Source organism: Malus sylvestris, chromosome 4 (assembly GCF_916048215.2).
Source record: "Malus sylvestris chromosome 4, drMalSylv7.2, whole genome shotgun sequence".
Taxonomy (NCBI): Eukaryota; Viridiplantae; Streptophyta; class Magnoliopsida; order Rosales; family Rosaceae; genus Malus; species Malus sylvestris.
In genome coordinates this window covers 3,002,402-3,024,532 of record NC_062263.1, presented here as the reverse complement: position 1 = coordinate 3,024,532, position 22,131 = coordinate 3,002,402, and the positions used below count along the sequence as shown (strand labels likewise).

The 22,131-nt window shown below is 38.4% G+C and overlaps 5 protein-coding genes and 1 pseudogene across 8 annotated transcripts in view; 3 read left to right on the top strand and 3 right to left on the bottom strand.

Moving 5' to 3' along the window:
- LOC126618873 (chitinase-like protein 1) overlaps positions 1-2,822 on the top strand; it is a 43,278-nt gene extending 40,456 nt beyond the window's left edge. The window contains exons 2-3 of one of the 2 annotated variants that reach the window (XM_050287079.1): positions 1,601-1,760; positions 2,239-2,822. In XM_050287079.1, the coding sequence (XP_050143036.1) occupies positions 1,601-1,760; positions 2,239-2,656 (578 nt within the window). In that variant the 3' untranslated portion in view covers positions 2,657-2,822. The remainder of the gene's footprint in view (positions 1-1,600; positions 1,761-2,238) is intronic. The other variant, XM_050287078.1, reaches the window with a different exon arrangement.
- Positions 1-22,131, bottom strand: part of LOC126618864 (importin beta-like SAD2) — a 128,525-nt gene that overhangs the window by 17,141 nt on the left and 89,253 nt on the right. The window lies entirely within an intron of this gene.
- Positions 728-22,131, top strand: part of LOC126618874 (chitinase-like protein 1) — a 57,791-nt gene continuing 36,387 nt past the window's right edge. The window contains exon 1 of the mRNA XM_050287080.1: positions 728-1,130. Within this exon, the coding sequence (XP_050143037.1) occupies positions 743-1,130 (388 nt within the window). The 5' untranslated portion in view covers positions 728-742. The remainder of the gene's footprint in view (positions 1,131-22,131) is intronic.
- On the top strand, positions 5,110-8,219 carry LOC126618876 (uncharacterized). Of its 3 annotated transcripts, none has more exons than XM_050287084.1 (6): positions 5,110-5,372; positions 5,597-5,682; positions 5,782-5,828; positions 6,102-6,189; positions 6,464-6,562; positions 7,841-8,219. In XM_050287084.1, exons 1-6 carry the CDS (start codon positions 5,367-5,369, stop codon positions 7,851-7,853), a joined length of 339 nt encoding a protein of 112 aa, XP_050143041.1. In that variant the 5' UTR covers positions 5,110-5,366; the 3' UTR covers positions 7,854-8,219. The 3 variants fall into 3 exon arrangements, with proteins under 3 accessions (XP_050143041.1, XP_050143040.1, XP_050143042.1); XM_050287085.1 differs by having other exon boundaries at positions 5,120-5,372; positions 7,834-8,219; XM_050287083.1 differs by lacking the exon at positions 7,841-8,219 and having other exon boundaries at positions 5,117-5,372; positions 6,464-6,912.
- On the bottom strand, positions 8,954-10,821 carry LOC126618870 (UDP-glycosyltransferase 92A1-like; annotated as a pseudogene).
- Positions 11,363-15,244, bottom strand: LOC126618867 (pectinesterase-like). Its single transcript, XM_050287067.1, has 2 exons — positions 14,131-15,244; positions 11,363-12,426 (listed from the first exon to the last, which is right to left on the bottom strand). The coding sequence occupies exons 1-2, from the start codon at positions 15,203-15,205 to the stop codon at positions 11,729-11,731; spliced, it is 1,773 nt and encodes a 590-aa protein (XP_050143024.1). The 5' UTR covers positions 15,206-15,244; the 3' UTR covers positions 11,363-11,728.

Below are 22,131 nucleotides of genomic sequence, written 5' to 3'. Positions count from 1 at the left end.
AGTCTTCTATGAGTGTAGATCTCAGCTCTCAATGAAAGTACCAATTTGTGGATGCAAATTTTCGCCTTCTCCTTCTTTGACAAAATTGCATCTACAAAACAATCAACACCTTTAGTCAAGACCAAATGCCTCACGTGCCCACGATGAATGGGGGTTTTGACCGAAGAACCTCCGATGCCAAAGTTAGAATTTAGAGAGAAAAGTGTTTGGAGAGTTTATGGGAGTTTTGCAAGAGTGTGGACCTCATTTTTTAGAAAAAATAAGGTCATATATATAGGGAATGGAGGTGGCCAGCCCTTAGAGGTTTTTTGTGTGAAAATAGATGATTTAATTGGTGATTAATGGATTAATTAGATTTAATTAGTGATTAATGGATTAATTAGAATTTAATCCATTAATTAGCCAATTAATCTCTATTTATATGGAATAATTTATAAGTTATGAAGTAATTACCTAAGATGAGGATGAATGAAATAATTTGGAATTGGTTATCTTTTTTGGACACTCTTAGCTTGAGTAAAGAATGATTGTCCACTGCTAGTGATTAGTACAACTTGTATGTCTTAGGAGTAACTTTGTTATTTTTACCAAAAATTCACGTGTTGCCTTGTGATTATTTTTTGCTCCACTTCAAATGCTTAAGAAAAGAGTGCTTTAAGTTTAAAATCTATAAGACCATCTTCGAAAGAGATGATCCTAAGTTGAATATCATGTAATCAAATTTGTTCTTCTGCATCCAACCATGAAGATCTCTGCTGCTGCATTGGTGGCGGTGGTGGCGCTGAGTGTTGTCTTTTGTGCCAGCAACGATGGCGATTACTCGTCCACCGTCGTGAAAGTGAAGATTGTGAGGGGGAAGAAGTTGTGCGACAAAGGGTGGGAGTGTAAAGGGTGGTCAAAGTACTGTTGCAATCTCACCATCTCCGATTACTTCCAGACTTACCAGTTTGAGAATTTGTTCTCCAAGAGAAACATACCGGTGGCGCATGCCGTTGGGTTTTGGGATTACCAGGCGTTTATCACCGCCGCAGCGCTTTTCGAGCCTCTTGGGTTTAGGACCACCGGTGGGAAGCTTATGCAGATGAAGGAGATCACCGCCTTTCTTGGACATGTCCGCAGCAAAACCTCCTGTAAGTCACCACTCTTGTTTGTGCATAGAATTGCTATTTTGGGTAGCTCTTGTTTTTATAATTAGTAATGTTTGATTGAGATTTGTTGAGTTTTAGTGAATTGGCTTTATGAACAACGTCGATTTTGAAGGAAAAAACTTGGATTTCATACAATTTTTTGTCACTGTGTTTTCAATTTTGCCAATTTGGTCGCAGTGTTTTCGATTTTCGCTAATTTGGTCACTGTGTTTTAAGTCAAAAAATGAAAAAATTAATAATTCTTTTTAACATAAAGTTACGAGAAGTGACGACGATTGCAAATTTTGTAAAACACGGTGACCGAATTGGCTAAATTGAAAACGCAGTGACCATAAATACGGTGACGAAAAAGATTTTTAACCCTTATAAAATACAGTAAGCTTTTGCTGTACTTCACATATGTATACCGGTGTTCCTATGGTTGTTGACGGCGATGGGGATGATTGTTCCAGGCGGTTACGGTGTGGCCACCGGAGGACCATACGCTTGGGGGCTTTGCTACAACAGGGAAATGAGTCCCATGCAGTCATACTGTGATGACTATTACAAGTACATATATCCCTGCAGTCCTGGGGCTGAATACTATGGCCGTGGTGCTTTGCCTATCTACTGGTTTGTATTCCATCTATTTTATCATTGGTTTATGTCGATTTCCTTTCATAATATTCATTTGTCCGAGCTTTCGTTTACCAAATAAATTAACCAAAGATGATGTCAGTTGTGTTGTAAAGTAGAGCGAGCTATCGTTAGATGAGATTAATTCGTTGGTCTACTCGTATAATGCCATCTTAGCAAGTTCACAAATTAGATGATACATACTGCAAGCTAGTAATTTACTTGTGGCGGAAACTAGATGGAGTTGTTTTGCGGTCAGAGTCGTCAGACATATTTGTCTTCATACAGTAGACGCCGCTTAGTGGGATAAGCCTTTGTTGTTGTCTGTCAGTTTGTTCCATAGTCTAGCTATTGTCACATTTATGTTTTTTCCTCAAATCTCGTGACATCTGAAGTTCTAGAAGATACGTGAGGTTGTAGTTTGAGTTCTTTGAATAGACAATGTTACTAATTTAACATTGGTTCTACCATCTAGGAACTACAATTACGGTGCTGCTGGAGATGCTTTGAAGGTGGATCTGTTGAACCATCCAGAATACATTGAGCAGAACGCTACTCTTGCTTTCCAAGCTGCAGTATGGAGGTGGATGACCCCTATCAAGAAGTCACAACCCTCGGCCCACCAAGCATTTGTTGGAGACTGGAAGCCTACCAAGAACGATACCTTGAGTAAGCGGTTTCCTGGATTTGGCACTACAATGAATATTCTTTATGGGGAATCAGTTTGTGGCAAGGGTGACATTGATGCCATGAACAACATCGTTTCACATTACCAGTACTACCTGGACCTTATGGGTGTCGGTCGAGACGAGGCAGGGCCTCATGAAGTGTTAACTTGTGCCGAGCAGGTTGCATTTAACCCAATCCAGCCTGCTGTTACTGCATCTTCTTGAGATCTATATCGTGTTAGGTTGCATGCCCTATCAAAACCATCTTCTTCTTCCATCAGCTTAGAAATTCAGACGGAAAATCGGAACCCATCTTCTCTACTAGGTGAAGTATGAATAAAAAGGCGTCGAAGCTTGATGTTAATGGATTACTTGGAACCTCGCTCGTGAAGATGCATATCTGTGAGAATGTCACTAGTACAAAAACATGTTTGCGTGACGTAGCAAATTTCGTCGTGCAAAGTATCTTTGCGTGACGCTACACACAAAGCGTCGCACAAAGTATCTTTGCGCGACGTAGGTGCACCTACGTCGCGCAAAACAGCTTTGCGCGACGCATTCCTTTGTTGCGCAAAGTTCCGTTGTGCAAATATACTTTGCGCGACGTGGGTGGCGTCGCGCAAAGTCAACGACTTTTTTTTCTTAAATAACCACACATATGGGCCTTTTTCTTCACACTCAACCTCTCTCATTCACTCTCTTTCAGACTCTCTACCTCTCTCAACCATCACCATCTTCACCTTCAGGTATTGTATTTATTTGATTTATTAATTAGCTATTTATTAATTACATTTATGTTTGAATTTTTTTATTTTTATGTATTTATGTTTTTCTTTAATTATCTTTGTCAATGCTAGCTTATTTTTAACAAGTTGAGTTTTGGTTTTGAACAATTGAATGAGTAGAATGAATGACTAGGAGTATGAAGGATTTTGATAGGTTTAGAGAAACAAAAGCTAAGAAGAGGAGAAAAACAGCTTTGCACGATGCAGGTGTACCTACGCCGCGCAAAGTTGTTTGTTTGTTTGTTTTTTTTTCCTTTTGCTTTCTTTTGGGGTTCTTGCATTGCCTTTTTCTTTTGTGGTTTCTACTTGTGTAAATGTTTTAAATTGAAGATCAAATTAGTTCATTGTATTCATATAGGGTTAAAGAGTGTATCTCTAAAAAATTATCAAAATCGGAGTTAAAACTACCGTTAAATCGTGCTTTTTCATTATAACCATCGAAAAGTTTTGTCCCATTACTTGATCTTTGAATGTTTGTTTTTTGCGATTTTTGGCGTACACGATCTTAAAGCATATACAAACACGTTTGACGGTTGGATCGTTGAAACTAGTTTCGTACAATGCGTATCCCATTAAAACGATACATTCACTAACACTTGGAGTTTATTTATATTTTCATCAAGTATAACATAAGATTTTGTGGTGTCCACTAGTGTAAATATTTTAAATTGAAGATTGAATTAGTCCATTGTATTCATATAGGGTCAAGGAGTGTAGTTCTAAAAAATCATCAAAATCGGAGTTAAAACTACTGTTAAATCGTGCTTTTTCGTTTATAACCGTCGAAAAGTTTTGTCTCGTAACTTGATTTTTGAATGTTTGTTTTTTGCGATTTTTGGCGTACGCGATCTCAAAGCATATACAAACACGTTTGACGGTTGGATCGTTGAAACTAGTTTCGTACAATGCGTATCCCATTAAAACGATACATTCACTAACACTTGGAGTTTATTTATATTTTCATCAAGTATAACATAAGATTTTATGGTGTTCACTAGTGTAAATATTTTAAACTGAAGATCGAATTAGTTCATTGTATTCATATAGGGTCAAGGAGTGTAGTTCTAAAAAATCATCAAAATCGGAGTTAAAACTACCGTTAAATCGTGTTTTTTCGTTTATAACCGTCGAAAAGTTTTGTCCCATTACTTGATCTTTGAATGTTTGTTTTTTGCGATTTTTGGCGTACGTGATCTCAAAGCATATACAAATACGTTTGATGGTTGGATCGTTGAAACTAGTTTCGTACAATGCATATCCCATTAAAACGATACATTCACTAACACTTGGAGTTTATTTATATTTTCATCAAGTATAACATAAGATTTTGTGGTGTCCACTAGTGTAAATATTTTAAATTGAAGATCGAATTAGTTCATTGTATTAATATAGGGTCAAGGAGTGTAGTTCTAAAAAATCATCAAAATCGGAGTTAAAACTACCGTTAAATCGTGCTTTTTCGTTTATAACCGTCGAAAAGTTTTGTCCCGTTACTTGATCTCTGAATGTTTTTTTTTTCGATTTTTGGCGTATGTGATCTCGAAATATATACAAATAAGTTTGACGGTTTAATCGTTGTAACTAATTTCGTACAATGCATTTCCCATCAAGTTCAATAATATATATATTTAGTAAGTAGATTTTAATTTATTTATTTTGTACTCATAAGCAAAAGGGCAAGAGAAAAGCAAAAGGAAAAAATAAAAAAATAAAAAAATAAACACTTTGCGCGACGTAGGTACACCTGCGTCGCGCAAAACATCTTTGCACGACGTAGGTACACCTGCGTCGCGCAAAACATCTTTGCACGATGCGACGCAGGTGTACCTACGTCACGCAAGTTATGATAAATTTGGCGGTAAAATAGTGAAAAATAGGCGGTTTTTTTTCAATTCTCTCTCCGCTTTCCCTCTTTCCCGTATAATTGACCTCTCTCTTCCCTCTTTCCCGTATAGACCTCTCTCTTCCCTCTCGCTCATCTCTCATTCTCTCTTTCCCGTGGACATCTATCTCCCTCTCGTTCGCAAGCTTTCCTCTTCACAATCTCGAATCCAACCACTACCACTACTCTGTCGGTTGTCTCTCTCCCTCTCGTTCTAAACGACGGGCAGCCACGCGAATCTCGAAGCCGACGCGAATCAAGTCCCAAAATGAAGGTGAGGGTTTCTGATCTTCGATGGGTTTTTGTTATTTAGGGTTTAGGCTCAAATTGCATGTTGGTTTTTTGTGAAATTGCTTTTTCCGTGAAGTGATTCGAGTTGATTGCTTAAAGTTTTTGCAATTTTGTTGATCTGTATATGTGTTTTGTGTATGAACATGGAGGTGTTCTTGCTGAAGTTTTTGCAATTTTGTCGATGACTTTGATTCAATTCTGCTGAAGTTATTACCAAGATTGAACAATCTGTGCAAGTTCTCTGGCAAATACAAGCTCGCATCTCTAGTTTGGCAAGTTTGCATTCCATTTGAGTACGTTTCTTATTAGTGTTTTTGTTTTCCCAGTCTTTAATTTTTTTGGGGTTTTCTTTTTAATTTGTGCTAAATTTGGTTTCTTTCTGGTCAAGCTAGGGTTTTGGAATTGAGGGGTTCGTCTAGAATCAAATTTATTGTCGAAGGTAATGACAACAGCAAGAACTGTAAACTTTTAAATTCCTTAAAAGTGTTTCAATTGGTGTTATATGATTTCTGTCTTTGTTATTAGTCCCAATGCGATCACAAAATTATTTGGTGTATGTTTAATGTACATGTCATAGAAAAATATGGTGCTATGATATAGCATCGATGTATGAGTGTGCTGAGTCCCGCATAAAAACCTGTGATTGAATGGTCATTGAGCATTTGGCTTTGGTAAAAACTTATTGGTTTATTTGAACATAGGGGGCCTGAAGCTCCAGGGCAGGTGTATTCTCTTCCTTTAGGCTTTGGAAGAGTTCGTCCTGCTGCGAGTCAACCTTACCCTTCTGCAGGAGTCCATGGGTAAAGAGAACCCTTGTAAATTAAACATATAAATTCATTATTATGTGTTTCACTTAGTGTTTTATGTTTTTTTCCATGTGTATCTGTCTCAATGCGATCACATTCTTGTGGCACATGTTTAATTTATGACACATCAGAGAAGAATATAGTGTTATGATATATTATTGATGCATGAATGTGCCTGAGTTATGCATAAACACCTGTCATTGAATAGCCATTGCGCATTTGGGTTTCGTTATATATTAAAAACTTATTGATTTTTATTTCAACATAGGTTGCCTGAAGCTATAGGGCAGCTGCATTCACCTCATTTGGCCTTTGAAAGAGCTCGTCCTGCTGCAAGTCATTCTTACCCATCTGCAGGAGTCCATAGGTACGACAATCCCTGTAATTGTACATTCAGTATTCTGTGTTTAAGATGATTTGAGAAAACCAATTACATTTAGAAGCGGACTTGTCATTAGTCGGAAAAATCTGTGTTATTGTCCAATGCCATGTGAAGTAGAATTGACTAGCTTTAGATAATTGGCATTTTAATTTCTAAGTTGTAGCAGTGTTGCGTGTGTTTCAGTTTCGGCATGTGAAACTTTTCATTTCATTGTTATGACATTGGTTTCAGTTTTGGCATGTGAAACTTTTCCATTTCCTATATGCTCGCACTGATTGAAAGATGTGGAAGTTGATTTCTTAGAATTGTTTTTAAGAGAACACTCTCTCTATACATTCAGCCACAATCGTTCACTAGTTGCAGGCTGTAGAAATCATTATCAGCACCATTCTGAAACCTTTGTTTAGGGGAAGAAGAAAGATTGCTCAGTTCTCTTTCTCTTCTCCCCTTTTCCTTTCCCCTTTAATTTTCTCGTTTCTCCGTTTTGCTTCTCTGCAATAATTAAATACATATTCCAAGCATATATATGTGTGTGTATATATATGTATGTATATGCAAATAATTGGAAGATTAGTTGGTTGGATGATGGATTGCAAAATGTTTGCCACTGCAATTTGGAATGCCCAAATTTGTTTGGAACACGAACACTCCATATTTGCCTAATTGAATTGACCTACATGGGACCTTAAATTGCCTTCATAAAGCATACATATTGGGATATATATTATATATATATGTGTGTGTGTGTGTGTGTGTGTACAACGTGGTTATGCCCAATGAACGTGAGAGATTCTAGAAGAAGAAAGATTTCCGGCTATTTGCTTCGCTTGGACTTTATGGCTATGTTTGCTACACCGCATTAGTTTGCCGAATTGAGCTATTATGAGTTAGTCTAAGCTGTATCAAACAGGGTGCTATTTGCCAATCTCACTAAATGGGACTAGTGCCTCACCTAGTCTCCTTATTTTGACCTTGTTAAAATGAGGGCTTGAACTAGAACCAACCCAAGCGAACACGCCCTATAGGTTTTTTAAATAAAATAGAGCTTACTGTTTATAAAATAGTGTTGGATTACCCATTCTTTTTTGTTTCACTTGATGCACTTTTTTTTGTTGGCTATGAAAATGGATAGGTAGTTCCTCTTGTTTTGAAATTAAGAATGTTGGTAACCTACTTATTACTTTGGCTGCTAATTGATTAGTTTCAAATGCAAGAAACGATTAGTTTCTAATGTTATAATTTTATGGTTCAAAAAGTGTATAGATGTTGCAGTTGATCACTCGTCGTCGGAGTGTGACCAATGAGCTTCCCGCATTATCAGCATCTACTGCTCCAGTTCGAACACCGCATATGTCGATGTGTTGAAGGAGGAAGTGATAACCCTAAAGGGTAAGCTTGCGGTCCAGGGCAAGCAGATGATGGCCCAGGGCGAGGAGCTGAAGGCTTGTGTTGTGCACGTGAGAGACCTTGTAAGAACCATACAGATGATCGGCATCCAAATCTCGCTACCAGTACCTGATCTTACTCCACCTTCGACCTCCGAGCCACTTCACCTAGAAGACTCCATGTAATTTTTTTTTGTTTGGACATTTTGTATGTACATTTTCATATATTTTATAATTAAATACTTTTCTTTGGTTAATTAATTATCGTGTAGAATTTAATTACAATATTATTAAAAATTAAAAAAAAAAAATTGACCAAAACCAAAAAGTGATCTAATCCACTTTACGCAACGCATGTGACTACGTCGCGCAAAGTGACTTTGCACGACAAAGCCTGCGTCGCGCAAAGTGGCTTTGCGCGACGTAGGTATCTTCGTCGTCGTGCAAACCCTTCCGTCACTGCCTTGGCGCTACGGTTAGCGCGCGACGAAGGACCTGCGTCGCGCAAAGTGTTTTTTGTACTAGTGTGTGTAAACTGTTGATTGATTTGTTGCCATACTTAAGTTATTTACTTTCTGGGTTTTGAAATCTGTTCTTTTCCACCGTCAAAATGTGTCGTCTGTGTAAGTTGCTATATGCAATATATGAACCGTTTTGTTCTCGTATATCAGTTATGGACAACTAAATTTGAATGCAAAGTTTCATCAGTATATGGCAAATTCTTGTTTTGTTCTCGTATATCACACCGGATAGGACAAAACTATCTCACGATGTTTTGAAATCAGCTCACGTACCGCTTTAATGGGCAAAGAGCCCAACCCTAGAAACATAATACATGCCCAAGTGGTGGCTCTAGCCCAACCCTTGAAACATAATACATGCCCAAGTGGTGAAGAGCCGACATTGAGGTGCCAAACCTTTCCGTCGCTGCGAGCTCTTGGGGAAGATCAACACGTTATTCCTAGAGTAACTTTTGTCCACAGATTCCACGTGTGAATAAGTGAAATAATTTTTATACCCATTTATTTTTATCAAGTAAACATGCTCTAAGAAACCTTCACTTTAGGGTTTAGGAAGTACATAACTTATTTGTGCTAATTTTTTCTTCTAGTTGCTAAAATGGTGCCAAGAAAATCATCCATTTCCAAAACAAACGATCCCTTGTCTTCTGCCGCATCCCTCACTGCTGCTCTTACCTGCTCCCCAATATCACCAGCTTTTTTCCTCATTTCTCCTCCTTTGCCACTTTTCTCCATTACCAAATCTATCAGTCTCTTCACCTCCTTCCCAGCAATAACACTCTGTGATCCCCTTGTAAGTTCGACACTCACGCCCATCTCCTCCGCCAACATCTTCGAGTTAAATGCCTGCTCGGACGCCAACGGCCACCCTATCATTGGCACCCCCTGGCTTAAGCTCTCCATCACTTAATTCCATCCGCAGTGGCTAACAAACACACCCGTCGACTTGTGTGACAGTATCTCCAACTGGGGTGCCCAATTGTGCACCACCAACCCTTGTTTTCCTCTACTCATTCGATCTTCGAACCCCTCGGGCAACCACTCTGCTCGGAACCCACCCTTCATGTCATATCCAACCGGAGGCCTTGTTACCCAAATAAAAGGCCTTCCACTTTCTTCCAACACAAGAGCTAATTCCATCATCGGGTTTGAACTTATACTGTTTTGAGAACCAAATGAGACGTAAACAACCGAATCCGAACCTTGTGAGTCAAGCCATTCGAGGCATGCTTCAGGAGGTATGCCGAACTCTTTTCCTGCGCGTTGCCTCGAAACACTTAAGGCCAAAGTAGATGAGTTGTTGAGTGCTTCTAAAGGAAGAAGAGGTCCGATGGACCATACAGGACGCCCCAAGTAGTTCCTCAAGATCTTCAATCCAACTGGCTCAATCTCCTCAACAGTACTACACAACCAACCAAAGGATTTCGTAGACAGCGAAAGCTGAGGTTGAAAAATTCTTGACCCAAAGTCAGTACCATCTGCAGCTCTTAAGTATGGATTCAGCTGAGAGATATGGAAGCGGTAACTCTCAGGAAACCCCGGCACCGGGAACTCATCCGAAGCTGTAGAACGGTGTGGGAGGTTAAGCCAAACAGACACCAAAGCTGCAGTGCCATAGGCACCACCTGTGGTGAAAGTCACATGCGCAGTTCCAAAGCTGTTTGCAAGATTAGTAGCCCATCCAAAGTACATGTCAGAGATAATACAAGGCGGTGGGCGGCCTTCTTTTTCGATGATATCAGAGATAATATGGCGAGCAGGAGCTTCAAGACTCGTTGATGCAGCAACTAGGTTTCCTATTTTGCTGATAGGCAAGTTCTCTGTGTTCTCGCCGTTCGGGGGCAAGCCGTGGTCTGTGCCACAGAATGATAGCTCAGCCAAGCGGATGTTGGAGTCAGATTGAGAGCTTGAGTTGGAGGCGATCGTGGTGCGGAGGTATTGGATGTTGAGGGCGGTGCTTGCGATGGTGACAGTGATCAAGCTTTTTCTCTGTTGGAGATTTCTTGCCAGTTGCAGGAATGGTATGAGATGGCCGTGAGCCATGAATGGTATGAGGTGGTCACAATGTGCTCTAGGTCTTGGCTTTCCATCCCTACTTTCCTTCCTCCTCCTTTTTTCCCTTTATTTTTAGTTTTTTGTATTTTACAGGAAGTTTTTCAGTTTTTTTCTGGTTGATATCAAAACAAAGAATGCAAGGTTAGGTCTTTGGAGAGTTAAAAAGACACATGTCTCCCTTTTACTGTGCCACGTTCTGATGAATCGGGACTCAAGTATTGTCCTTTATAATGGAACTGGATCCCAGATCTATTTTGTGCGGATCTTAAGAATCTTCACATCTTAGTCATTTGTTGTGTATCCTACAATCAGAAATTATTTGATTTTTTTATTTAAAATTAAACATAAATAGTATCTGACGAAAACTGACTATATACGATAAACGGCTAGAATGTAGAGATTTCTAGAATTCCCACAAAGGGGTCCGGTGAGGATACCCTTCCCTTGATAATATAGGCCGGCAGAATCAAATCTATAAGTTTAAATTTTCTTATGTGATTTTATTTATTTTTTTGTATTAAAAACTACGTCATCACCAACTATGCAAATTGTTTATTGGATTGTTTGTAGTTTTGTTTATGGAATTATTGGTCCCTAGTCACTACTAATTTATTTATAAATTCTAGCTTAAGATTGACAAATGGTGATTGGTGGAGGATCACACATATATTTGTACTTACTCATACCGAAAATATAAGACATTTATCTAAAGATTTCACAACATTGAGGAAATTGTCGTTTCAGTTATTGAGATATTTCTTTGCACCCATAATTTAAACTCCTATTATGTAACAATTCTAATTGTAAAATTTATACGATGAAGATCGTTTGCATTCACCAAAAGCAACACAAGTTACATAAACCACTACTCTATTCAACTGGATTTTTAAACTTAAAGAATAGTAACACAACTATTGCTTGTTTCAAGGGGATCGAAAGCCCAAAACACTAAGATCACACAACATAACCACAATAGGCCTGCGATCACATAAGCCCCTTGGTTTCATATCACATCTAACCAAACACAAATACAACTTTATACAAATGCACAACGCCTTCATAAGGTAGTAATTTTGACACTCTTAGTTTAGCTTCTCACATTTAAATTGAGTATGTTATACTTTGTACGTTCACGTCACAACCGAAGTGTCAAAAGCTAAGCTGAGTATGAAAACCGCTATCACGATCATTTAATGAAGTCCCGAATCAAAAGAAACCCCAGTGGAAGGCAACCAAAGGTTCCCAGAGATGAAACCGCTAACAGTGAAGCCTTGTGCAGCAACCGGTGTAAGTGATGCATGATATCCCGGCCACCGGACCCGACCCGAAGTTGAAGCCCCAGGCCCATAATTTGAATACTCACCATAATACAATGTGTTTAAAGCAAACCCACCTGACCAAGGTGACCAACCAGCCCTACTGATTGAGTCATCCAAGTAAGACTGCATGATAACTGTTCTTGAATACTGCTTCCATGGCCTCCCAAGATACGTCTCGTACTTGGATTTCACCGGAGCAAGATCCGAAGCAGCTGAAATTTTGCAGTTATGAATCGAAATTCCAGTGTTCTGATCCGGGCTGGTTCTACCTTGTGCTGTGACAAAATTTTTGAGACCGGTTGAAGCGGGTTTTCTTGCGTAAATGTTGCAGTTCTGGAAAACTGCTGCTGAGTTTCCAAATATGAAATCAACTGTTCCGTAGATTTGGGTGTCTCTGTAGAACTGGCGCTTGGAGTGAGTGTAGAGGGTGTCTTGGTAGCCGACAATGGAGCATCGGAAAATCACTGACTTGTCAGCGCCGACTCGGAGGGCAACCGCTTGGTGCTTTGATGGACCGGCATTATTCTCAAACGTTATGTCACGAGCTATAAAGCCGTCTCCCATAGCAGCTGAAAACACGGTTGTTTGCATGTTACTATGTGCCATGAGGACATGCAATTTTTATTAAGTAAGAGAAAATTTTCCTTCCAACTCTTTTTGTCAAAAAAAAAAAAAAAAAAAGAACTACTATATCCTTTTATACATAACTGAAGAAAATTTTAAAAAATAAAAAAGAAAGTCACTAAAATAATTTTGCACAAACAAGTTTTTGCTGTTTTTTTTTTCCTTCACTTAGCCATACGTAACTATAGTTTTACTCCTCCACTTTCTCTCTCCCTCGCCCTAAACAGCTATCCAATGTACAACTTTTAAGGGGATGTAAAATACTCATCATAGTCGTAAAATATAAATAAAAATAAAAATTTACAATTTGTTTTACCAAAATGTAAATGTAATTTTTTCGTCTCAAATTGTATTAATGAGTTTAATCATCTGTGTTATGAATAATTATAAAATTATGTTTAATTCATGCATGAAAGAATCTCTTTTTTCTCATGTTGGTCTTTACAACCATAAGTTGAGAATTTCCAAGCGGGTGTGCGGTGTACATGCGAGCAAAATAAGAAACACGAAATTAAAACCTTGATCATCCTTTATGAGCATCACGTCTAACATTATAATTCAGGGAAATGGATATCGAAGGAAGGTGGTGGACTAAAGCAAGAAAATAAGGAATTTTAATAGAACCAACCATTCCTTTTATGATTTCATTTCTTTTCTATTTGATGTTAGTGTATAGACATGTGAACTGCCCTTTTTATATTTTCTTGTCTTTTTTTTTAAATTTTTTTTATGGATAATAATGCTTGTTTTTACTTCATAGAGGATCTACTCATCCTCCATTTATGATTAATGTATTTTTGATGTACGGATTTCATAATCGGAAATGTTCGTATGCATCAAACAAATTGACGGTTCATCACAACGATGCTACTTGTTATCAAAATCGTTTATTAGTTTGACACATAGAGATAAATAAATAATATCAGATTGAATGATGTTTTGTAGATATAATTTTTAAATGATGATAAAGAGAATGATTAGATGTAATATTTAGCTGACTAATTAACGTTGATGTTGATTGGTCTCCCACTGTAATGCGGGAGCTACGATCGAGACCATTGCTACCATTGCTACCATTGCTCCCTCACGGACACAACAAGACAACCCAAAGTTGGCCTCTTAATGATGGGAGACCGGTTAACCAGATTTGTCAAAGAAAAGTTCTAATAAGATGAGTGGTAGCAAACCCTATAATTTTTTCTTTATAATTTTATTTTTAATATTATCTTTCAACGAGTATAAAATCATAATAATTTTCATTTAAAGGTGAGTTTTGTAAATAATTTTGGTGAGTGACAATAGCACCAGTTATTAAATATTAGTTTTTCTCTTACAGTTTTGATTTTTTTTATACAGAAGATATTATTATTAAGGAGGTTCAAAAAGATTACAATAATTAAAGACGGAGAAGTTTTGAACTTGTGCGACACATCATTTGTTATGATTTTATTTTTTGATCTAGGACTAAATTGTCTTCTCATCATTTTTTATAACAAAAGTTTTTTTTGTTAACAGGTAGTTTACATATTTTATAAATTGACAAAATAAAAAAGCCATATATTTTAAATAAATAAATAAAAGAAGAGGGAATTCTCTTATTAATTAGAAAAAAAAAACCTAAAAAAGAGGGAAGTTTGATATGTTCTTACCAACTGTAGCAGACTCGAAAGTGGTCCAACCATCATCAGAGTTCCTATCGCCCACGATAATCGTCGTCCCCAAACCATCACCAATTAACATAACGTTCTTCTGCTTCGTTGGTATTTTAATATATTCATGATAAGTTCCAGCTTTTACATGAATTACAGACCTGCCACCTCCTCCACTCTCAGCCAATGAGGCCACCAACCCAAGTGCTTCACCGATACTCTTGTGCGTACCACTCCCATCCAAAGCCACCACAGCATGTGCTTCTAAGTCACCCACAGAAGCTTCTAGAAGCTTTCTTTCAGCGCCGGACACCCAACTCGGAAAATCATCCGACAACAGCCTCCGGCCACCGACAATGTTACTAGGGTTTTTGTTTTGGGCCTGCTTTGGTGACCTACTAGTGAGCATGAAAAGTGACAGAGAGTTACTTATGAATTGGTTCATATTTTTAGCTGAAGTCTCCATAGCGCCCTTGTCTACCATTGACTTATCACTCTTAAGGCTGTCTAGACAAGTTTCTTGATTGGTAAGAGCAGCACTGAGCCAGCTTTGGATATCGTCGTCAGTATGGCCATAGGCGCTTTTGGTACTGTCGTATTTGAGTATGACATTATCAAGTAAATCGATACTGTCCTCGAGCAGCTCGAGGCAGTCATTGATGCCACCAAGCGAGTGTGTTTGATGAGAGGTTTGAAAATGGGAAATGGTAAGATTATAGGCAAGAGCGCGAGCCAAACGAGCCTTTATAATGCTGAAGTCGACTGAGTGGACAAGGAGGCCTTCAAGGGTTTGAGGGGGTGGTTTAGTAATTGTAGTAATATTACTTGTTTTGGAGATGAAAATGGATTCACAAGCTGCTTGGTGAGGGGTATGTTTGCAAAAAGATACAATATTGTTGGCTTCTTTGGATGGTCCTGCTCTGGAGAATTTGGAGAAAAGGGATGGTGAAGAAGCCTGATTAGCTTCTGCTGATGGCAGCAAGATTTGTATGATCAAGAACATGGTTAGAAAGAAAGTGTGTGTTTTGCTTCTGTCTTCTCCAATATTATTGGAGGAACTCAGTATTGTGAACATGCTTAAATGAGAGAGACGGACACAGATTAGAGAATCTAGAGAGAGTTGTACGTATGTGAGCACTTAGCTTGGTTACTTATATATACACAATAGGGCCTTTAGTTTCATGTCACCTTATGACTTGTTAGGGAATACATAAAAGCTTTCATTTCAGTGTTCGGTTAGAGGCTGACTACTAAGTAAATAAATTTTGTTTCAACTTAATTACCTGTGCACCCTAGCACACTACAATACAATCAAATATTGTCCCAACTTAACTAATTGTATAGTTCGATTGATGTTGAGTTTTATCACAAAAATGCCTCAGTACAATGAACAGTGAAACCATTTACGTTGTAGTAGTTTATTCAAGTTTTTTATTTGAAATTGCATTCTTCAACAAAAATAAAGGTGACTTTGGTATACTCTAGATGTGATTATTGTGACCATTATTGATCACTAATTCCTAATGTATTGTTTAGAAGCAACGCTATCTTGTATTTGGGTCCCTACACATATATACATACCAACTTAATTCATGCATGTAACCAAATGATGGAAAAAATTTAGTGAACAATGAAGTTAATTAATATAATTTGCGTATTAATTTGTCACTAGTACTTGATCAGTTTGTTACGAACTAAGGAACTAAGAGCAACTCCACCGTCGGAGCCCTCCCCCTAGGCAATCCACTATTCAATCCATCCTGTGAACAATAATTGCCCTTAATGAATAATAATTGCCTTTTGCATCTCCACCGTTACACTTGAATAGCCCTGACAATAGGCAATAAAATAGTATTAATTTTTTTTTTACAAAATAATAGTAAATAAATTTATTTGTAATTTCGGATAAGATATTATAAATTGTTCTCGTTGCGCCACGTGTCATTTACCCAAAACGACTATTATTGGTCATAAATTTCGATAAGATTTTTATCCAATGTCATCGTGCCACGTGTCGTTATCTTTTCAGAATCTTTCAGGATAGATTTTGATCAAATTTTAAATCGTTCTCGTTGTGCAACGTGTCATTATCCGAAAAGATAATTATTGGTGATGGATTTCGATAAGATTTTTATCCAATGCCGTCTTGCCATGTGTCGTTATCTTTTCAGAATTTTTTAGGATATATTTCGATTAGATTTTTAACGAATGACGGCATGCCACATGGCACTATCTACAACCTAATCATTTCAGAATCCTCCATATAATCCATCATCCATCCTTTTCAATCTCACACCAATTTTCTCAATATTTCTATCATTATTCATAGTGTCTGCTTCCTTCTTCACCAAATCAAAATCTGTATCATTATTCATATTTTCTACTTACAATGTCTTCTTCTTCAAGCATGATGTGGGAAATCAATCAAGAAGAGGAAGAATTGTTTAACCAATTTGAAGGAGTGTTGAATCTCCATATAGCCCAAAATGAGAAGGAAGAGGATGAGGAGCGGAGAAGGAGAGATGACGAAGCAAGAATGGCTAGAGACTCACATTCCCATCGAGTCATCCAAGCTGTGGCTCAGATATGCAGGCCCACCCATTCCGGAAACCTTGATAGATACAGGCAACGACGAGGTGTGGAGCTGTTGGACGATTATTTTGTCCATAACAGTGCATTTCTTGATACGTACTTCAGACATCGTTTTAGAATGGAACGACATTTGTTTAACAAAATCATGATTGTTGTTTGCAACCATGATTCTTACTTTGTGCAAAAAAAGGATGCTTTTGGTGCTATGGGTCTCCTTCCCAAGCAAAAAATTACTGCTGCGCTGCGGATGCTTGCGTATGGAGCATCTGCAGACCAAGTGGATGAGATAGCGAGGATGGGGAAATCAACCATTCTTCAGTCCTTGATAAGGTTTTGCGGAGCAATCGAATCTATCTACACCGCAGAGTACCTCCGGCAACCTACTCACATGAACCTGGAAAGGCTTCTGAAGAATGCCAAGATGCAAGGTTTTCCTAGGATGATTGGGAGCATTGATTGTATGCATTGGACGTGGAAAAACTGTCCAAGTGCATGGCAAGGCGCTTATGGAGACATAAAATGAGCAAAAAGTATCATATTGGAGGCGGTGGCATCTTTTGATACATGGATTTGGCATGCCTTTTTCGGGGTTCCGGGAGCTCAAAATGACCTCAACGTCCTTACCCAATCCCCAGTGTTTAACGATACCAAAAGTCACGTATGAGGTCAACGGACGTATGTACGACGGGCCATACTACCTAGCTGACAGCATTTACCCAAGATGGTCAACATTTGTCAAAACAGTGCCACGTCCACGAAGTGCAAAGGAAAAACACTTTGCAAGATGTCAAGAGGGGTGCATGAAGGATGTGGAGCGTTGTTTCGGTATCCTCCAAGCTCGCTGGGCAATCGTCAGGGGTGTTACCAGATTGTTTGATGTAGAGTCACTTCGATCCATCATGATGACGTGCATCATTCTTCACAACATGATTGTGGAAGATGAGTATGATTATAAAGCTGTTGATGAATATGAGCCAGACATGATGAACAATTCAAGAACACGTATATATTGTGCTCATGAAGCCACCAATGAGCCCGTGCAACATGAGGACGTTACAATGAAAGGGTCATTCAACGATATACTGCATTTCAAAGGCCAGACATGCACAATGCCCGGCAAAATGACTTGATAGAGCACCAATGGGCATTGAAACAAGCTGAAGATAATTAAGTTCATTTAGTGTGTTTTTTATTATTTGGTGTATTTATGTAATTTTATTTGGTGTGTTTTATTTTAGTGAGTTTTTTTTATTATTTGGTGTGTTTATGTAATTTTATTTGGTGCGTTTTATTTTAGTTCATTTCGTGAGTTTTTTATTGGTGTGTTTATGTCATTTGAATAAAGATTCTCTTATAGTATAAATATATTACCATATTAAATAAATTTACTTTCACTTTAAATAAAGTACTAAATTCAATAAATTGGAAACAACATAAAATACTCTATTCAATAAATAATAAATTACAACCCAAGATGATTGGAAAACTATGGGCTCCGATTACAAAAAGTACTCTAATCATCATCACTTAACCAATTTGTGGGGCTAGGATGATATTCTCTTGTCGTGCTAGGACCATCTCCTCTTGCTCTCGCTTCTCTTGCACGCCTCCTACGCACCACACCCTCTTTCTCCGACTTCCAAAAATATTTAGAATTTGAAGACTTCCCTTCTAAAGGTGTGTTCATAATCTCACGATCTCGTTGAGCCATTCTTTCTTCTCTAACCAGTTCTCTTTCTTGCCTAAGTAGCTCTCTTTCTCTCTCATTAGCTTGAAATTCTCTCTCAACAGCTGCAGCTTTTGCCTCCTCTCTAACCTTATCAGCTTCAAATTTCGCCATTTCCCGCGCCAAAGTCAATTCACTATGACGAGTAAGTTCTTCCATGTGCTTTGCATAATCATGCTTGGAAGCACTTCCTTTTCTCTTTGAAGCCTTCTTACCTTGAGGCCTAATTGGATAACGGGTCGAACCCAACGCTTGTTCAGGGATGGGCGTTTCAGGCACTTCTTCTCCATCATCTTCATGCGAGCCATTATTAGGTGTAGAGTGTAGAGGAGTGCTGTTCATGACAACTTCTGGACCGACAGGCACAACTCTGAATTTAGGACAATCTTTGACAATATTCCAACATTCCCACCGGTTGAATGATTTATTTTTGCTTTTGGTTTTGGCACCATACCAAGCTTGTGCTTGAATTAGCTACACAATGGGGGAGATTAAATAATTATAATCAAAGTTGGTAACAAATAAATAATACAAACAAATAATTATAATTAAAGTAGGTAACAAATAAAAAATACAAACAAAATATTATAATCAAAGTATGTAACAAATAAATAATACAAACAAAAAATTATAATCAAAGTATGTAACAAATAAATAATACAAACAAATAATTATAATTAAAGTAGGTAACAAATAAATAATACAAACAAATAATTACAATGCAAATTTGGGTATAGTACAAACAAACAAATAATATATTGTTACCTGATCCGTGTAATTTTCCCCACTTCGAAGATTAGTATTAGCTTGTGCCAAGGCGTCTCTCCAAATACTAAATGATTGGTTAAGTAATTTCCAACGACTAGACATCGATTCTTTGGTTCTACTCCCACCCATTTTTTCAAGATAATTGGTACGAATAAGACTACATTTCTCGCAACTACATCTCATTACCCGTATGCGAACTATGAGTAATTTCAACCCAGCTAGTACACAATGCAACATCTTCAAGAAGCGTCCAATTCATACTTGCATCATTTTGTTGAAAAAAATTGGATTGAAACTTTGAGAGAAAGATAGGAATGTGATTGAAAGTAGTTGAGAAAATATGAAATTGTGGTGTAAGGTAGATGATAATGAGAAGGCATTTATAGAAAAGTAGAAACATTTTTTTAAAAAATTTTCAGATATTTTTTCGGATTTTTTACAATTTTTTTAAATTTTTATTCAAATAATTAATCTCTGCCGTTAGATTTAAAAAAAAATTGAATTTCAACACTCCAGATTGTGCCACATGTCAAAACGGTAACTTTTCTTAATTTTAAAACTATTTTTTCTTTTTTTTTTTAAATTTATTTATAAAGCATATTAATATTGACCGTTGATCTCAGATCGAACGGTTGATATTAAATAAGATTTTTTTTTAATTTTTTTACCGTTGAGATCGAACTATCCAAGTTAAATAGCCGTTGAGATCAAACGGACCGTGAGAAGCCATGTGGCTTCCCAAAGGTAACATTTCAGTCTGAAAAGTTGTCGGGCGACGCGCCCCCACGCACGAGTGGGGTGCTAGCGCCTGACAGAAAAAAATAAAAAAAAGGCCTGTTGCAGGGCTGACGTCAGCCCTAACAGCCAATCCACTCGAACTTGTGGGTTGACAACTCTTCACAGGCCCGGAGCTCGGGCCTCCACCTCCACTCAGGCTCCTTCACGCTGGAGCGAATCCACAGGGCCTCGGGCCCTTTTCTCTCACTTGTCCCCCGAGCAATCCACCACAATGGAGTTGCTCTAAGGAACTAAAACTTGCATGCATTTTTTTTCTCTAATCATTATTATATAACCATAACCAGATTAAGCAGATTTGTATTCTAATTAAGCAGGTTGGCACAGGCTGCTAGCTAGCTACCTTGAATATTAGAGTGCGCAACGAACAAGACTAACAAAATAGAAAGAATATTATTAAACGAACGAGAATGCCGAAACGGCTACAAAACCCTAAGAGGCTACATTGTGACTAACTTACTCTTAAACTAAATTACAAGCTCTATTTATAGAGCAATAAACCTAAGAAACCCTAATGCGTAAATGCCAAAAAATACCTTACTACAAAATCAAATCAAATCTCTAATTAATTTCCTAAATAAACCTAATAAATTCCAACACCCCCCGTCAAACTCATGGCGGTATACGACATGAGTTTGCCAACAGACGATGTGGATGCAAGCTTTGTTATGCTAACTTCCGATGCCAATTTCAATACGAAATTCCATCGGTGCAAGTGCAAGATTTCAATGCCAGTGCCAGTGCAAGATTCCAATGCCAGTGCCAGTGCAAGATTCCAATACCAGTGCCAGTGCAAATATCGATGCCAATGCCGAACAAACAAACAAAAAAATCCAACCAAATATTTTTTTTTCCTTTTGCCCGCATGGGCCTTAAACTAACAGCAAAACAAAAAATCCAAACAATTTTTTTTTCTCTTTTTTCCCCCTTTTTTTCTTTTTTTTTCTTCTATGCGAACCACCAACATCAGTCTTTTTTTTTTTATCCTTTTCTTCTGGGTTCACGGTGCAGATGGTGCGGTTGTCTGGGCAGATTGCAGTGCGAGTGATCGGGTCTGTGCAGGCTTGCAGAGGGTAGGTGAGGCGGAGAAAGTGCAGTGGGAGGTGACTACAAATTTGGGTGCAAATGCAGATGCAGGCGGGTTCGAACAGGGTCGCAAAAACGCGTCAACCTGCAGGTGTAGTGGTGCAACAGTGGTCATGTTCATTGAACTTGGTTGCAATGATTGCAGCGGTTCGAGCATGTGCGAATTCAAGCGGTGCGGGTAGGTTGCAGACAGATGCAGATTCGTGGTGAGGTACGATGCGGGGACGACGACTATGGATCGCTGGGTCGATCTGGTGGTGCGGGATGTCACGGTGCAATGGTCAAGCGGCGACAGGGCAGTGACTTCAAGTGCAGGTGCGGTTCAAGCACATGGTGGGTGGATGGTTCTGCAGATCTAGATGGGGTAGGGGCAGCCAGTGGCAGATCCAGGAAATAATGTTTGAGGGGTCAATAAGGATAGCGCGCGCAGCGCGCAATTTTTTTTTAACAGAAACGGCATGCATATCGTCATTTCATACCTGGAGGAAGAAGCTATGGGCGTGGACATGTTTCAGATATTTACCGACTAGGTGACTCCCTCTGTTACGTTTACAAACAAATATTCTCCTCTTATTGTACATTGATGAACTGTATTGGTGGCTATACGACCATCATCAGTTCACATGAATAAGCATATTGTTTGGATTTCTGTCGTCAGATCCTATCTACCATCGAGACATCTTCGACTTCAGCAAACCTTGGTGTAAACGCATAAGAATATTATGCTGCCATCTTGGTCTTCTTCCTCTAGTTTCCTGCCCTTCTTTGGCCACAGAATTTTGTACTCGGGTTTAAAATCCTTGTTTAAAGGTCCTGAACGTTCAAACCTGGAGGAAGAGATTGCTTCAACTTGTCGGCCTTCTCGGAATCAAACACACAAAGTGTGTAAAGGTACTTGGAGCACCGAACCTTGAACTTGACAGCATCCTTGGTTCTTTCAAACCTTTCGTCGAACACTTGGTGTGCAGCCAAGGGATCTCACCAGCAGCTTCAAGGGGTCGCACCAGCAGCTCCAATGGGTCTCTAAGGTTGTT